Here is a 19,370-nt window from a genome sequence, read left to right on the forward strand (position 1 = left end):
GTTCTGCCACTCACCACATGAATGACTCGGAGAAGATTAATTAATCTCCCTGAACTTCAGCTTTCTCATGCATGAAATAGGAAAAAGAAATTAGAGGGTTATTGTGAAGAGTAAGTGATAAAATGCATGTGAAGTGCCAAGAATAGAATTTGGAACATAGTAAACACTCAATAGGTGATATAACTACAATAATAAATAAGAAGAAGAATGGTATTTTTCTAAGTAGTACTAGCTTCTCAGAACAAATGGGTAGTTGGGAGTGACTACTATGCCAATATCATGTGAGGTAGGAGGCTCTACTTATCACTAGTAATGCTCTGGACACCAGGTTTTGCATATTCCAGGCACATGTAAATTAAATACACTTTAAAATGGAGTTGTTTAGACAGCTGTCTAGGCTTTTTTCTAGGCCAATAGTCCTTCAAGGCCAGGTACCTTTCTGTACTAACAATCCATGACTCTATGACTGCTCTTAGGTGGAGTGATAGATCAAGGTCATACACGTTGAGTCACTCTATGGACCATCCCTGAAAGATCTTCTTCTCATAATAACACATGGGTACACAGTGATGCTAAGGAGTTTGCCATATGGGGTGAAAATGCCCTCATTTTGAATCCATTCAACATCTTCAGGGTTGAGTTCTGTAATGGGATGTAAATCTTCTTGTCTGGGGAGAAATGGCTGAGGAGACTGGGTGTTGTGGGTGGAATACATTAAGGTTGGCGGGGTTTGAGTGCCAGCCCAAGAGCACAGCTCTCATTCTCTGTTGGCCTAAGCTAACAGGGAGTGATCAAGTTCAGGGGACTGAAGCACAGGGGAGTATTACGTATCTTCCAGACCTGTGGATGCTAGATGGGCAGCCTAATTTAGAAGAATATGAAACAAGTAACAGCATCATGCAATTTTGGTTATTCCCTACCTAGCTCTGTATGAGTTATTGTTCATTATATTAGCAGAAAAAAATGAGGATTTAGAGAACCTCTTCCTTCAGGGGAGCTTACATCTCAATTTCAGGTGAAAAGGCATAAATACACAAAAAGTTACTTGATAATATAAAATAAATTAATCAATTCATTCGGTGCAAGACATGCCATGAAAGAAAGATGGGTCAACTTAATATCCCTGTATTAAAATAGGTAAATGACTCACATTCATTCATTTATTCTTATATTCACTCATGTACCAAAAATATTGTGTAGTCATTATGGGGATCCTTCAAAGGGATATGAAGAATAATATAAGCTTTATGAGGGCAAAGGCATCATCTGTCTTATTCACCACTCTATTCCACAGTGTCTAGCCCACAGGGGAAAGACAATAAGGACTGAGTTAGACATAGATCCTTATTTAATACTCAGTGTTTAGATGTATGTAGTTCCTAACACATTTGTGGACATTTATGGAGCTCCTAATGTGATTTTGGGCTCTAATTTATGAAATACTGCAATCAGACATTTAGTAGACATCTGTTGGCTTGATATGCCCAGCATGCATCTCCTCTCTGTTCACAGCACCTTAATTTTCTTCTGGCTAGTAACTTGGCTGGTAGCTTAGTAACGCAGATAGTTTTTCTGCTTCCCTTGACCCAGGGGTGGCCCATGCCTAAGCAAGGCTAGTCTTGAACTGTATAAACAGTTATCGCAAATGACTGGAGCAAGGGTGAGACTCTAAAGAGACTGTCCATGAATTGTTGACATCTAGATTTCTAGAGCTGCTGCAGTTTCTGTCTTATATGAGGCACTTTTTCAGCTGGGGCTTCCTCATATCCTTTCAACATTCTGTTCTTACAAATTACAGAACTTAAACTAATAAAGCATGGATGTTAGATAAAAATTGATAAGACGCACACATTTCTAGGTACATTCAAAAGATAGGTGGAGACTTTCAGTTTATAGCTAGGATTAGGGAGGCGTAAGGGTCTTTATGAAGGAGATGGCATTTGATCTGAACTTTTAAAGAATGGAAAGGATCTGAAAAGAAAGAAAGAAAGAGGCAGGAGGCCTGTGCAGGCTGGAGCAGGGGCATGAGTGTAGGCCCAGAGCCTATGGCCGAGAAACAACCAAAAAACAGTCACGTCTATGCTGGAGCTCAGTGAACTCACTGAGCATCCCATGTTTGTCGTGCCATTACACTTAAGTCAGATGTTCCTGTTCCCATTTCCTAGGTTATACCACTAAGTCACAACAACCTTCCCCTCCCTTGTCTCTATCCATGGACTTGAGCTATGGGATGTTAGAGAGGAAAGGTCTTGTGAGACGAGCTAGGACTGACCCTCTTAGGCCAAAGTGATGTGTTAGGGCTCTCCATGCCACACGTGAAGTGCTGGATACCTTAGAGGAGCTCAGTTTTACTCAGAGAGCTATGTGATCTCTTTCTCCTCACCTTCATCTCTACTGCTTTCCTCCTTTCCCCCTATAACGTGTCCACATGGGCCTTCTGTTTCTCAAGCTCTTCAGTCTTGTTCCTGAACCTCATTCAGAGCCTCTGTTCCATTCCCTCTGCCTGAGACTGTTTCTTTAGCCTTTAGCCTGGCTAGCTCCTTCTTAGGGTTCACTTCTCAGCTCCAATGCTAGTGACACAGAGAGGTCTCCATGACCATCTGTCTAAAATAGTCCTGCCAGTCACTCTCACATCATCCCATTTTATTTTCTTTGTAACATTCGCAGCATCCAAAATGGCCTTGTTTATTCATATGTCCTCTCTCTTATTCTCTAGAGCCTAAGCTCCAAGAGAGCAGGGACTTGTCTTTTTATCCAGTGATGTATACCCCCAGCACCAGCTTGCTGCCTAGCATCCACTACATGCTCAGCAAACTCTTGTTGGATGGGTGAATGATTAGATAGAAGAAAGATAGAGAGAAGAAACAGAAAATTTCCATCTGTAGGACTACACATCCCCAATGAGTACAAAGGTTCTATTATAGGTACTTCACCAAAACAAAAACAAGTTTGAGAAACACTGATTTAGTTTCAACTCCATTGTCCAGATAGGGAAAATGCAGCCCAGAGAGGAGAAGGGGCTTGTTCACAGACGTGCTTCTTTGCACTTACTTCTCCACAATCATGTCAGGCACCTGAAGAATTTTACAAGGAAAGCTCCAGTTGGTCAGTCTGCTTGCCCTGGCCCTGTGCCCTTGGCTACATATGTCAGCCCACAAGGTGAGTCTAAATTCCAGAAGCAGTGAACCCAGCCTTGTTCTAATTCTTAGCCTCATATGCGGTACCACATCTCATTGGCTTTCAGTGCCTAGTAATTAAGACCCATGCTTAATAATAAATACACAAATCTGACCTGGGAGGATGGCTCTTCTTCCACATCTCCTTTTGCAGCCATCTTCCAACTGGGCACCAGGGCCTGGATGAAGAGAGTTCTTGGGAGGCTGAGACGAATCCAAAACCAAAGTGAAATGCTACATGATACATGACGCAATGACTTAACTTCTCCAGACTGGGCAAGGCCCTTGGCAACCTAGTCCCCACCCACCTCCAACTCTGTGCCATACCCCAACCCCAGTCATACTGGTGTTTCTTGAGTTTCTCTGTTGTTCCCTTCTCTCTCATCTAGGTGCTTTGGATAAAGTGGTCCCTCTACCTGGATACAGGAACAAGGTGCTTAACACTGTGCCTGGCCTCTGCTAAGGACTCAGTTAACACTGGCTATAATAGCAGTTATGATTATTTATGCTGTGGCTGATCCCTTTATTACTCTCAAATCACCCTTTATTTTCCTTAATGTAAAACTCACTGAACTCTTGCTTAAGCTCTGTGAAGGTAGAAAACATGTCTGTCTTGTGTTACTGTGGTACCCCAATTTTCTGACAATATTAGTTTCTGGTGCCAATAAATATTTGTTGAATTTACTAAACAAATGATAACATTTTATCGAGTAAGTGATAGACGCCCTAGATGTGTCACAGAATCCTAAGTAAATGTGATATTGTTTAGAGGGCTTGGGGATGATTTATATCTATTATGGTAATTCTTTGCATGTCAGCATTATATCTAGGATGCGAGAGAGTATAAGAAGGGATGGACAGGCACTCTTATTGTCCTCTGAGTGATGGAAATAAAGCACATCATTTGATGTCACAACATTAGAGTCTGATGATCAAGAATGTGATTCCCATCAATAAGGATAGAATTATTCTGGGAGGGGAATGAGTGCCTGAAAGTCCTCTCATTCACACATACTTTTGATCTCCGTCCCCTAAAATGAAGTTGTCCTGTCACCTCATTATCTGCTATTTACAATAAGGCTGCCACATTCCCAGGGACTAGAGCCAGGATCCAAGTAGAAATGTCGGTGTGAGAGGTCTTAAATGAAGTGACAATAAAAAAGGAGTTGCTAATGCCAGGAGTTCCCTCCCTGGGAGAGAGCTGTCAGGGCCAGTGCCCAGGGCTGGGAGATTTATTGATACTAAGTGGATGGTGCCCTAACCAGGAGTGATTATCAAAGAGGTTTGAGTGAGCTGAGAATGGAATTGGACAGCCCGCGCCGTGCAGTGTGTGGGTTTTCCTGCCCTTACTGGTTCCTGCCCTCCTGCCTCCCCAAGAGGGAATTCCTGGCCTCATTTTTTACTCACTCTGATTGTTGGACACGCTCTGCTGCAGAGTTTCTTGGAGGCAGGGCCCTCAGAATCTGACACTCTGGCAGGGTTCCCTGAATGCTCTCTCTATCTCTGCCAGGCCTTTGCTGTTGCTGTTCCCTCTACCCATATACGATACTCTTTATGCACATGTGACTGTACCAAAACCCCTCTCCTGGATGATTCCTCCCTACGTTTCAGTGTCAAAACTGGCACTTCCTCTTGGAAGCTTTCTTTGAGGTCCCCAAAGGCTGGGGTTAGGTGTCCCTGCCTGCTGAACTCATCCTTAACATAGCGTGTAGACTGAATTGCCATTGCCTACATAGTTGTCAGTCTCTCCCATTGTTAAAGTGAGAGTCCCAAAGTGGTTGGGGATGGGCTGGTTTACCATTGTATCTCCATTGCCTAACATAGTGTCTTCACAAGTGCCAGATGCTGGGTGTCGAATGGTGGGTGGATTGATAGATGGACCGAAGAATAGGTGTGTATGTGTATAGACTTCCCAGGGATGAGACAGGAATAAATCAAACATACCACTCAATTTTATTTGCTTATAGTTCAATAGATTCTAATGTAGTAATGCCTCTTCACCTGGCATCAGGGGAAGGTAGCGTGCTACATGAGAGGATTTTCCAGAAACTGAAGCTGACCCATGTCCCAAGACTATTTCAAACATCCACGACATATCGCAGACATTAAGGGCTCACGCTCTGCAGTCAGACTGGTAAAGGTCATATCTCAGCTTGCCTTGTGCTGGTTCTGGACCTCACTTCTCCAATTTGAAACCCACCTCAAGGAATGAAAGGAGTTAATGCAGGGAAATGTCCTTGGCACAGTGTCTGGCACTTGGCAGGTGTTGAAGTATCAGCTCTCAATTATTACTATCAGAAAGCATTACAGGCCAGGCACAGTGGCTCACGCCTGCAATCCCAGCACTTTAAGAGGCTGAGACGGGAGGATCACTTGAGGCCGGCCAGCAGTTCAAGACCAGCCTGCGCAACATAATGAGATCCCATCTCTACAGTTTGGAGCTGCATGAGCCATGATGGCACCACTGCACTCCAGCCCAGGTGACACAGTTAGACCCTGTTTCAAAAAAAAAAAAAAGCAAAAAGAAGAAGAAGAAAGAAAGAGAACACTAATATCCCAATGCTTTCTAAGCGGTGAACACTACATTTCATCCCAGCAACATGATGGAAGTCTATACATTAACCCAGTATGCACGGAGTTCTGATTCTGAAAAATGCCCCATCTCTTCTCTCCTACTCATCATATCTGACAATGTAGTCTCCATCTCTGGCTCCCTTTCTAGTCTGCCTCCTTTCATCTCTGTACTGGATAACTTATTCACATAGCAGGTTAAAAGTTGTGTCTTAACTCTTAAGACTCCAAATGCATCTATTTAAAAGAAGAAACGAAGGTAAATCTGTTCAGGAAAGTGAGATTTGGGCTGAGACACAACTCCTGCAAAGGAGTGATCTTTGCAAAGAGGTAAGAAAAGTAGGTTGCCGGCAGGAGGGGAACAGTTAGTGCAGGCTTCCAGGATTTTGTTACAAGGGAATCCAAGAACTCAGAGACTTACCTGCTTACTGGATTTGAAAAAGTGCACTGGGGGTTGTTAAAATTTGACTAAATAACTAAAGTGTTGTCGAATCAGTAAACATTTTCCAATCAATTAGACTAGACTCTAGAATGTCAGAGTCTGAAGGGGCATTAAACATTACAGAGATCAAACAATCATTTCACAGATGGGAAAGCTGAGGTCCAGGAGAGCGTGGGATTTACTTAAAGTCATACAAGTACTCTGTAATGATAAAAGCAAAAAGAGAATTGTCCAGGTCTTCAGACAGCTAGCCTAGTACTTTGTCTACAGAACCTTGTTATCTCTTCTGATTGAATATTGGTTGTGACAGATTCAAAGTAGATATAATACCTCACTACTACTAATTATATGTACCAACATTTAACCAATGACTGCATTCTCCCACAGGCCTTGGGCCTATAGTGTCTATCTGTCTCTTTCTCTCTCTCTCTCTTTCTTTTTCTTCCTCTCTCTCTCTGCTGGTGCTTAGGTTTGGCTGAAGTGTAAAAATGGCCTGACAGTCAGGCACTGAGCAACTCTGGGAGCCAGGGTTAACTCAAGTAAATCCAGGCCAGGCTACCTCCAAGCCATGCTCTTTTAGGGAGTAGTGGGTAAATGCACCCTCTTAGCCTTAGAGGATAAAGCACTCTGTTTAAGGTAAGACATGTTTGCAGAAGGGGAAAACAAGGAGATAATTTGAAGGGGGAAATGTCCCGGCCTCCTGTGTGTCTAAGGATTTGTTGTGTCTTCCTGCTCCCATTTCGTCCACCCCCATCTCAACCTTTCCTACTTCACTTCTGAAGTCCTAGCAAGAAACACCATCCATGAGGTCCCCAGAGGCCCAACTAAATGTGTGAAACCAAGTAGATGACATGAGGGAATAGATCTGGATCATAAGATTTATATCCTGCAGGATAATATTTTATTGCAGCAAGGAGAGAGAAGAGTTCCAAAAAATACTGTAGAGGCATATTATAATATTTTAATGGGGTTTATGTGCTCCCCAAATACACTTCACCCTGGAAGATTGATTGTGCATTTTGGCAAATCTATATTTAACACTGGGAGAATAATACACGATGTATGCTTCCTAGTAGGTAAATCACATTTATAGAAATCTTGATTCTAGTTATTACAATAGACATTTAAAGACAGTGCCTATTGTGGGTTGTGGATAGATAGAGTGTCCTCATTAGGGTGCAGGAGAAAATAGTGTGAGTGGCAGAGGATTAATGGCTACCTTAGAAGACAACAACCCAGGCAGGGAAGCAAGTGGTTCAGGGTGAACCAACAGTCATCTGTTTGAGTTCAGCTCCTCCTCTGCCCCTACTGCAGGTCGTATGCCCTCATCAAGCACTCATCATTCTTTTATTCATCAAATATTTATTAAGCATCTACCATGTCCCAGGCTCCCTGCTGGCTTTTGGGCACAAACAAGCATGTCCTTATTTTCAGGGAATTCACAATGACCCAAACAGCCACACGTACATACAAATAAACCACGACAATTATTTTAGATAAAATAATTAAAGGATGGGAAATAAGACAGAGTGATGTGATACAGACTGATGAGGGGTCACTATTTAGAAGAGGTAATGAAGCAAGATCTATACAGAGAGGTGAGATTTGGGCTAAGGCACAACTGCTACAAAGGAGTGATGTTTGCAAAGAGGTAAGGGAAGAGCATTGCAGGCAGGAGGGGAGCAGCTGGTGCAGAGTCTCCCAAGCAGAATGAGCTCGGAGCCCAGAGGAACAGAGCGAAAGCCAGTGTGGCTACAGCAGGCAGCGAGTAGAAGAGGGGTGTAAGGTAGGTGAGGTCAGAGGAGCAGGCTATTCACGCTCTGTGTGATGGTCAGATGTTGAGGCTTTTCCTGTGTGCAAAGGGAAAACTTTGAGTGGATTTGCACACGGAGGAAGAACAATGTGTTTTGTTTGTTTTGTCTTTGTTGTTTCAATAAGATCTCTCTGGCTTCTGGGTAGAGAATTGATTTTGTCACTGAAAACCAAATGTCATAAAGCTCAAGGCCATGAACACCACCTTCAGATACCAGGAGGTCTATAGAGGGGGTCAAAAGCAGGAATTATGTGAAACCAGAATCTCAGTAACTAGAAGTATGCAAGCAGATGTTAATGATCACCTGCCAGGTTTCCTGTAGATGGTACGCTGGTTTTCAGTGGGAGTAGGACAGATGTGTTATATGGTTCAGCGGCAATCTTTAAGAGATTATGACCTTTAAAGCCCATTATCTCTAGGGACTAATGGAAAACGGAGACTCGCAGTAGACAATTAGGTACCACTGGTTAATTGCATTCTTTACTGCACATGGCCCAAAAGATTTTCAATAATATTTCTAAAGTATTCACCAAAACGGGTCTGGGAGGCAAATGGATTTGACAAGATCTGGGATAAAAATGGGTAGAATTCCTCACAATCTTTTATGCAGCTAATGTGAAGTATGAAACTCTAAAACAGGGACAAAGTATGCACCACTTCCCAACTGTAGTTGACCAAAGAAGACTTTTATTTTTTAAGGAGCATCTTCTGGGGCTATTATTTCATGAAACCTTCTGGGCAATGGTCGCATAGTGTAATTTGAGATCCCATACACAATGGCAATGTGGGGTTCTAGAAGCAGGTGATATGGTAAAAAAGAGTAAAGGATCTAATAGCATTCACTTTTTTATCTTAAAAGAAAAAAATAATAATACCTAAGTCACAAGGATGTGATGAGGACTAAATAGCCCAATATATGTAAAAGGACCACAGAGCTCTCTAAAATACTGTTCTTACGACAAGGATGAATGACTTTCCTCACCATCCACCTTGGAAGGGCAATTTTTAGGCACTGAAGATGGGCTTGGGGTTGGTCTCACTGGGGCAAAGATTATGAACTCTCATCCTATATCATATAGTAAAACAAAGTTTAGGAGCTGACTGACTTGGAGTTTAATCCCATGACCTTGGTCTTTTTAGCATTATATTTTAACTAGAAGTGTAATCAACCGCAAACCAGGATTGGTAACTGCATTGGGATCCTACAGAATTGATCTTGTGGGTATGTTCTCACAGCTAAGCTATTACTATGACTGATACACTGGGGGGTCTGAAAATCAGCTAGCAAGATGTACAAGCACAAAATGAGCATTAGCAGACAAATGCACACTGAGAGTTAAGGGCCAGACTGGGAAAATCAACACTTGTTTTCTTAAACATGTATCAGCAGCAATAGCTGGATTCTTCCTGTAGCACCTTTTTATGCTTTGCCTTTAACTGATAGACAATGTGAGGGAAAGATCATTAGATTAAGAGTCAAGATATCTGCTCAAGTCATATGTCCTAGCTGTGCTACCTTGAACATGTTCGGTAAATTTCTGAGCCTTGGTTTCTCCCCTTTAAAACAATGACTCAGTCATCCCTTTCTAACCTCAACAGGGTCATTGTAGAGACCAAGTAAGGTAATAGATGAAAGTGTCTTATATATATGGCTACTATAATTAATAACCATGACAACTTCTGGCTTGTAATAGATACCTAATAAAATCGGATTTACACAGATGAAGGACGTGTTGAACAGGTGAATGTGTGAGTGGGATGGTTAGATGGGTAGGATGGATGGACAGTTGGATAGACTGGTGTGTCGAAAAGACTGATGGATGGATTGGTTTGTTGGATGGGTAGATGAATAGATGATGGTTGGGTGGATAGTTGATGGGTTGGATGGATGAACTAGTGGATGGATTCATTTTGGAGTCATCTGACCACTTTTGCAGTCTTCTATTCATTAATCCTTCTCTTCTCTTCTTCTAGTCTGTTCCCAGTTCTCCAAAGGAGTCTATGCCATCTTTGGGTTTTATGAACGTAGGACTGTCAACATGCTGACCTCCTTCTGTGGGGCCCTCCACGTCTGCTTCATTACGCCGAGCTTTCCCGTTGATACATCCAATCAGTTTGTCCTTCAGCTGCGCCCTGAACTGCAGGATGCCCTCATCAGCATCATCGACCATTACAAGTGGCAGAAATTTGTCTACATTTATGATGCTGACCGGGGTAAGCCAAGGGTTAGGGGAGGGAGACTTTTGAGGGATGGAGAGAAAATTACCAGCAGAAAGGAGAATGACGCCTCACTGCTTCCCTGAAAAATGTGGGAAAATTATCCAAAATGCTTTCTTTCTGAGAAATCTGACTGATTTATCAGTAGCTAACCTCTAATTCATTTTGGAAATGCATTTATCGGTAGTAACCTCTAATTCATTTTGGAAACGCATTCTGAGAATAATTTTCTTAATGCACCAAGTCGCTCTACAGCTCACCAAGCTTTCATGGCTCCTGAGTCCGAACTCAGTGCCAAAGGATCTCAGACTTTGGAGTCAGACAGATTTGAATCCGAAACCTAGGTTCTGTCTTCTCCAGTTGTTTGACTTTGGACGAACTCTCTCTGCCTCAATTTCAGCATTTGTATAATGGGGATAAAATTCTCTATACCTTCATTTTCTCATGTCTATAATGAAGACAAAAACAGTCTCTACCTTATAAAGGTTTTGTGAAACTGAATGAGATGACTACAAAGTGTTCAGTGCCTGCAACATAGTAAAAACTCAAAATTCTTTCTGGTGTTAGATGTTATCATCATCATCATCATCATCATCATCATCTTCATCCTCATCATAATCTTCATCCTTCTCTGGGCTTTCTAGTTCTTCCTCCTTTGAATTTAACATCACATTTTCCAAATGTTTTCTATACTTTTTCCTCTCTATGTCTTTACTCATGTTATTCCAGTTTTCTGGAATGCACTTCCCTTCTCCAATCTACATCTGTAAATCCTTCTCCTCTTTTGCAGGCTGTTCAAATACCACTTTCCCTATTCCCCAGTTCTCTGGATGGGAGCGCTCTCTCCAGCTCCCGTAATGTTTGTCTTGCACTGTCTTACCTTCCCACTGTATACTAAATAGTCTTGTAATAATTTAGTCACTACTGGTGTAAACAAATAAATGGGTCATGCAAGGCCTGAAAGGTGAGACAGGAGTACAGTACTGATGTGGTTGCCTGCAGGGAGTCTTAGAAGACTTTTGAGTTGGAGAGCAGTTTGTGAAAGTGATTTTTCAGGCAGTTAGGCAGGCATTGTTCAGATGGGAAGGAGCCAACAGAAGAAGAAACCAGAAACACCCTATTTTCTTTGATTTTCCCTTCACTGTCCCCACTTTGATGACTTACCCTCTCAGAGTGCAACTACTTCAGGGGTCACTTGGAGGTCTATTTCAGGACAGCTTTGCAGCATAATGAAACTAGAGGCCTGGAAGTAATAAAGTTGGAAAAATGTACCTTTGCTTGTGTGAGATCATCTCTGGGGCCAGCAGAAGCACCCACACTCTCAAAAGAGCTCCACCTACCTCAGAACTCAGAGCTCAGAGCTCTGCCATTTATTAGCTGTGTGACCTTGGACTAATGACTAAATCTCTCTGAGCCTCAATTTCCACACTGTAAAATAGGGATAATAATAGTATCTACCTTGAAAGATTAAGTGAATTAAAACCAGTAGAACAGTGCCAGACACACAGTAAATTTTCAGTAAATGTTAATCTCAAACACACCAACCAACTTGTACTGAAAAGGAAACAAACATAGGAAGGCATAGCAGAACAAATCTACAGATGATTCTTGAGGCCAGGTACTATATTGGTCACTGTAGAAGAGGTTAGCAGTGTTACTGAGCATCAGAAATGACATACATACAAAAAATTAATCCATGCAAAATCAAAATAATATCTGTGAATAATTAATAATGACACTCCCCCCCAAGATGTTCATGTTGTGATCACAGGAAACTGAGAACATGTCTATGTTACATGGCAAAGGAAAATTAAGGCTATAGATGGGATTGAGGTTGCTAAACTATTGACCTTTAATAGGGTGATTATCCTGGATTATGTTGGAGGGACACAATGTAATCACAAGGTCCTTAAATGTGGAAGTAGGAGTCAGAAGAGTCAGTGTCAGAGTGGTGGAATGTGAGAAAGACTCGACCACCATTACTGTCCTTGAAGATGGAAGGGGCCATATGCCAAGAAATGCAGGTAGCCTCTAGAAGTTGGAAAGACAAGAGAGTGGATTCTCCCCTAGAACCTTCAGACACCAACACAGCCCTGCTGACACCTTGATTTTAGCCTAGGACACCTATCTCAAGTATCTTACCTCAAGAACTGTAAGATAGCACATTTGTGTTGTTTTAAGCCACTGAGTGTGTGGTAACTTGTTACAGCAGCAATAGGAAACCAATACACCATCTAATTCTCCAAGAAGAAACAAAGCAGCATTCAGTAATGGCCTCTCTATTAATTTACCTGTAAATCAAAAGAGAGTAGTTTAATTCAGGACACATTTTAGTTAGTTAGTTAGTTAGTTAGTTAGTTAGTTAGTTAGTTAGTTTCACTTTTGTCACCCAGGCTGGAGTGCAATGGCACGACGTGGGCTCACTGCAACCGCTACCTCCCAGATTCGAGGAATTCTCCTGCCTCAGCCTACCAAGTAGCTGGTATTACAGGCACCCACCACCATGCCAGGCTAATTTTTGTAATTTTATTTAGTAGAGACGGGGTTTCACCATGTTTGCCATACTGGTCTCAAACTCCTGACCTCAGGTGATCCACCCACCTTGGCCTCCCAAAGTGCTGGGATTACAGGCGTGAGCCACTGGTCCCAGCTCCCCAGGATACATATTAAACACCTACTGTGTGAGAGACAAAGTATTAGGTATTAAAGATACTATATTGAACTTTCACAAATTTGATCAGCAGTTATTAGGTGACCACTTAGATGCTAGGTTGGCACATTTAATAAGCAGTTACTGAGTGCCCAATAAAACTAACTGCTAATATTTATAAAACCCTTGCAGGTATCAGACTCTGGTATGTGTCAAACATTCTCACTTAATCCTCATAATGACACTATGAGGTGGTCATTATTTACACCACACTTTACCTTTAAAGAAACTAAAGTTTGAAGAGGCTAATGAGCCTGCACAAGGTCATTTAGCCATATGTTGGATTTGAGCCTTAGATTGTGTTTTTTAATCACTAGTTCTACCATCTACTATGTTCAGAAACACAGTGCCTGACCTCACAGAGTTCAGACTTTTGCAGCCAGAGAAAACCAGAACTGATTTTGGCAGAAGAGTGGATTTGGGGGTAGCCAGGGGAGGTAGGTGCCTGATGGGAGTGGGTGGTGCCCACAAATCCTGATTGTGTGTCATTTCTCTATCCTAATCATCCAAACTTCAGGCTTATCCGTCCTGCAGAAAGTCCTGGACACAGCTGCCGAGAAGAACTGGCAGGTGACAGCAGTCAACATTTTGACAACCACAGAGGAGGGATACCGGATGCTGTTTCAGGACCTGGAGAAGAAAAAGGAGCGACTGGTGGTGGTGGACTGTGAATCAGAACGCCTCAATGCTATCTTGGGCCAGGTAGTGAAAGCAGCAAGGGCTCAGGGTGGGTGCGGGAGGTGATTCAGGAGTAGCCAGATACACTTTTGCCTTTAAAGAGGCTTCTTGACTAGGTGAGACAAGATGACTTCCATCTCATTTTCCATAACTCACAAAATTTAATTCTGAAATACTACAAACAATGGGAGCCTTGACATAGGGCTTCAAATGGTTCTCAGACCTGTTAACTCCAATGTATCCCTCTTTTGTGAAAAAAAGAAGAAGAAGAAGAAGACAAAAAATGCTGGGTGCAGTGGCTCAGGCCTGTAATCTCAGCACTTTGGGAGGCTGAGGCAGGCGGATCACCTGAGGTCAGGAGTTCAAGACCAGCCTAGCCAACATGGTGGAACCCTATCTCTACTAAAAAAAAAAAAAAAAATTAGCCGGGCGTGGTGGCATGTACCTATAATCCCAGCTATTCAGGAGGGTGAGGCAGTGAGGCAGGAGAATCTCTTGAACCTGGGAGGTGGAGGTTGCAGTGAGCCAAGATTGTGCCACTGCACTCCAGCCTAGGCAACAGAGCAAGACTGTCTCAAAAAATAAAAATAAAAAATAATGATAAATTACATTTCATTTTAGAGTTTATGAAATGTTATCATATTAGGAACACAGCTTATAGAGACAAATTTCTGGGTTCGACTCTGGACTCTGTCACTCATGATCCAGGGTTTGGCATCTCATTCCTTTCACCCACTTACCTGTTTTAAGAGGCTAATGAAGCTGCAGCCACCTTTCTTTCTATTGTTTCCTTGAACATGCCCTTCACTCTGAGAAATCAATTCATGGTACATTCTTCTATAAACAGACATTGTAACCTCAACAGTCTTGAGCTAGATCTCTCTAAACTGTGCTTCCCCTGGTCTCAGAACAAAAGCATGTGCCCACCACAGAATTAGCAGGATTTTTTTGTAGATTCTTTATCTTTTTAAACTACGTTTATGTATTCAGATTCAGAGCTAGCAAGGTAGCAGATGTTGCAATAACTTTTGAACAATGTCATACAATAAAATTGATAGTTTTAGGTACTTGACAACATGACAAAGTTTGTTAATGGCCTTCAAGACCCCTGGGACCCTCACAGAGAATCTCGGTACTAGGACAGCTATCACTCAGAGGCCTCAGCAATAGAACAGGGAGAGAGTTTGAATGTTATGGATTCTTTAAGGCACTAACTCTTCTACTTTGTAAAGTATGAATTTGGCCTTCCCTCTTGGAAAGAGAAACCCATCAAAAATTGTTGCCATTGAGATGGAAGTTCTCTGGGCCAGAGTCAAGGATTTGAATTCCAGTTTTCAATTCAGGCAGGATAAGATAATAGTGAAGAGAAGAGATAAAACCAGACTGGCTAGGGTTCAAATCCCAGCTCTAGTATTTACTGGCTTTGTGACCTTGACCAGGTTTTTAGTCTTTCTACATCTCAAGTTCTTGATCTGTAAAATGGGCATCATCCTCATAATAGCCACCTTTAGAGGGCTCTTGTGAGAATTGTAAGAATCAATTCATGTGAAGCACTTAGAACAGACTCTCCACCACAGTAAGTGACGCATGCAAGCATTTGCCTATTTTTGCTATTCCTAGTGCCTACTAGGACCGGCTTCTTGAGTCACTTCCTTCCTTGGGCATAAGTGAATCCATCTGTAAAACATGAATGAAGGCCTCTGTTCTATAAAACTGGTAAAAAGACAAGATAACAGAGTCGATGGAAAAAGTGCTGAATGATAATGACATATTAATAGACGGATGACCTATTGTATATTGTTCTATGGTACAGACAGTAGCCATTGCTACTATTTTTTGAGTGTGTATGGTATACCAGATACTAGGTCAAGCCCTTTCCATGCATAATCCTATTTCATTCTCACATCAACTATGTAAAACAGCTTTTATCAATTCCCCTATTTTATAGATGAAGAAAAGAGAGATTATACTTGCCCAAGATCTCACAGCTAGCTTATAATAAAAGCAGGAAGTCAAACCTTTCTTGGTCTGGCCACAGAGCCCAACCTCTTAAACATGCAACTTTTCTGCTTCTGCTATCTACAATTAACTCCTCTGTCAAAGGGTAAACTTGCATTTTGTAAAGAAGTGACCTGTTTGTATGGGTATTTTAGATTGTAGCTTGTTAACATTTTTTAAAATTATTTCATTCATCTATTTTGAAAAGTAAGACCAAAGAGTTGAAAGGATTTTACAGATCACTTGATTCATTGCTTATGCTCACATTTTATAGACAGAATGACTGACGGTCAAATTGATTAAGTTATTTGCCTTAGGCTCAGACAACTAATGAATGACAGTAACGAGCCTACAACTTACATCTCTGACTTACAATCTCACACTTAGCATCATCCTGGACTATCTCACATTCAGTAACTGGGAACATACCTGGGATACAGTTACGTTAAGTAACTGCATGCAGTCTAACATGAAATTTTTCACCTAATCTGAGGGGAAAAAAAAAAAAAAAAAAAAACCAGTGACTCAAAATTCCAAATAGGGAATTAATTGCCTGTGTCTGTCTCCAGCCTCCCAACTAAAATCTAAGCTCGGCGATGCCAGGGATTTTTGTTTTATTTTCTTCCCTGCTGAGTCCACAATGCCTTGGATAGTGCTTGGCACCAAATAAAGTATTCAATACATTCTTTTTAGTGAATTAAAAGAATAAGGAATCAATGAAGCCTCTATGAAAGTTCTTAAATGTAAGATAAATCTGGATTTCTATAGGTAGCCATTGGCTGGATAAGAGCCTTTAAGATGGATGAAAGGGCGTGTTAGGAGGCCCAGAGGGCATGTGAGGGCTAGGTTTCATAGTGCCGTTTTGCAGGCTGAGTGATGGATGCTGAGAGTCCACTGGAGAGGATGGCAGAAAGATAAACACATAATCAAGAATATCCTCGGAAACCATTAGAAAGAGTTTAGGGTTTATTCTGTAAACAGTGGGGAGTCAGTGAAGGTTTGTGAGCAAAGAACAGGTTATTAGACTATAACACTTTATCAATATATGATGCCAAAGCATATAATACAGTCATTAAGCACAATATGAGTTAGAAGTGAGAGTAGACCAGGACCTGCTGAGGCCATCCATCACATCCCCCTATGTTATTGTCTTCATGGTGCTTGTACCTGCTGAAATCTTGTTCATTATCTATTTATATGTTGACCATCTGGCACCCTACTAAAATGTCAACTCCAACTCAGTGAGGGCACGGAGACCTTGCCTCACTTGCTCAATGCTCTTTCTCCAGCACATAGCATAGTGCTTGGCATATAATTTATGTTCAATAAATATTTGTTGAATGGATTAATTCATTAATCATAGAGGGTTTTACAGAGGCGTTGAGATTGTAGCTCAGCCATTAAGGATACAAACAATCAGAGAGAATGGGAGAGGCCATTCAGACACAAGTATTGTGAATGAAGGCAATGCATTGGGAATGAGCTTTGAAGTAATGGGGGTCAGTGAGGTGATGGACCCCTTGTGAAATTGCCTCTTACATTTGCAACACCTCTTTCAGTTTGTTACCCTGTATGTATTTATCTGTTCATGTATTTATTATGGATCTCCTCTCAGTAAAGTGTAATCTCCAAGAGGGCAAGCACTATGCTTCTTTCACCTTTCCACTGTGTTGCCAACAGTGCTTCACCCATAGCAAGCACTGAATATATATTTGTGAAAGGAAGTTATTAGAGGAGGGAAGGTCAATGTGTAGGTTGGGGAGTAGATAGATGGGAAGGTTGATATCAGGTTGGATCACATGAAATTGCCAGTTTTTATAAGTCAAAAAAGTCATCAGTTATCAGCTGTTTCCTATGTTTCAATTTGTACTTTCATCTTGTGGGGATGATATTTCTCCATTGCCTGAATGTGGTTGGTTTTAAAATATCATGTATTTGCTGTTTTGTGTTTCTTAGAAGCTGAATAGGTTTTTGATAAAGGTATCTCATTGTTGAAAAGGCAGCAAACCATTTGACAAGAAGATGAAAAAGTAATGAAGAATTATGAATAAAACTATCATCCCAACAGTATTTGAGCTCCTTGGTCTGGAATTTCACAATCTAACCACTGTTTCAAAGAATTCATTGTGTGTGCTTGCATTTAATTTTTCCCCACATAAAAAAAATGTGAGTCACTATGCACATACATCCAGTTAAGTAGATGTCTGAATGTGGATTTTAATAACCTTGAAAATTTATTCAGTTAGAGAAGCCCAAGTACTTATCATTTGTTATATGTCTCCTTGCAACAGTACAGGGGGAGAGACACCAAGAAGAGTACACTAACCCCAATTTGATGATTTTAAAAAAAATGGGGAATTAGATTAAGTTAATTTGCAGGTTGAGCTAGATCTAAAACCAAGGTCTGTAGTCTTAACCATTCATTATTACGTGTGTTTCCTGCCCGAGCAAACTTCTGGACAGTTCTTTCCACAAATATTTTTTCTACCTGTGATAATTAGGGATAGTCTGCATTTTGGGATAAAAGGGTATTCATGGGCACTAGTTCTTAATGATTAACCATAATCAAACATCAAATGGAAAAGTTCACAGGAGTCAGGTCCCTGTCCTGATGCTGCCACCAGGCTACTATCGGATCTGGGCAAACCACTTTCCCTCTTTGGATCTTGACTTCCTATCTGTACAGTGAGAGGTTGGACCAGATGATCCTAACCTTCCCTTCCAGCTTCTAACTTGGGCAATCCATTAATGTCTGAGTACCCAACTGATTCGGGGAGGAAGGCACAAAATTCAGAAAAAGAAAGAAGAGCATCTACATATGGTTCATGCAAGGAATTGAAGGTGAAGTCATCCACCTACCCATCTGACTGTTCATCCACCATCCACCTATTAACTCGTCTGTCCTTCCAATCAGCAAATATCATCATGACAGATTTCATGCAACATAAGATTCCCACCTAAAGAAGAATCTTCACATACAAAGAAGGTTTATGAAAGAAAGAATGCAGTGAGCGTTTCAGATGGGTCCTCGGGGTTACAGTAACAGCACTCTACCCTTGGAATCAGACAAAACTGATTTCAAATTCTGCTATCTGCCACTCAAGAGCTGTAAGATTACAACTTACGGAGTTTATATAATAGACACTCCATGCCTATTCCTTATTTGTAAAACAAGGATGTTAACAATGCCACCATCCTTGGAGTGGTTGGGATATTGTATTTCGAGTGCTTAGGATAGGGCACATTGTAAGTACTCAATATCAGTTACCATTATTACTGTTGCTGTTGTGGCTTTAATTGTTAGTACGATTAATGAGTCTCCACCTATTATGTTTTGTAGATTATAAAGCTGGAGAAGAACGGCATCGGCTACCACTACATCCTTGCAAATCTGGTGAGTAGAGCACTGCAGGCTCTCAACTCAAGGCTTCTCCAGGTTTGGGGACCTACCTTGCCTCTTGCTGATGTGAACTGAGTAGGTGGAAGGGGCAATTCAGGGCTGTAATGAGTCTTGGCAATAATAAATTTTTATCTTCTCCACATCCCACTCATCAAACCACAACACACTGTTCATGAACCTCTAACCTTCCTCAGAAGAGAGCATACTGGTGGGCAAGGCTTTATCATCTTCACAATTCCAGCTTTAATTGGCTCTGCCCCTTGGCAATAGGGACAAAATCACCACATCTTTGAATTAATACAAGATGTCTTGATCCTACTGTTTTGGGCCCTCTATTTTGACCCCAGTGATAGTTTTACTGCTTA

General features: G+C 41.5%; 1 protein-coding gene across 3 annotated transcripts in view; it reads left to right on the plus strand.

The window, feature by feature from the left end:
• Nucleotides 1-19,370, plus strand: part of GRIA1 (glutamate ionotropic receptor AMPA type subunit 1) — a 321,543-nt gene that overhangs the window by 146,817 nt on the left and 155,356 nt on the right. For all 3 annotated transcript variants that reach the window (XM_031666559.1, XM_021939888.2, XM_031666558.1), the window contains exons 3-5: nucleotides 9,977-10,216; nucleotides 13,447-13,631; nucleotides 18,946-18,999. In XM_031666559.1, the coding sequence (XP_031522419.1) occupies nucleotides 9,977-10,216; nucleotides 13,447-13,631; nucleotides 18,946-18,999 (479 nt within the window). The remainder of the gene's footprint in view (nucleotides 1-9,976; nucleotides 10,217-13,446; nucleotides 13,632-18,945; nucleotides 19,000-19,370) is intronic.

Source organism: Papio anubis, chromosome 5 (genome assembly GCF_008728515.1).
Source record: "Papio anubis isolate 15944 chromosome 5, Panubis1.0, whole genome shotgun sequence".
NCBI lineage: Eukaryota > Metazoa > Chordata > Mammalia > Primates > Cercopithecidae > Papio > Papio anubis.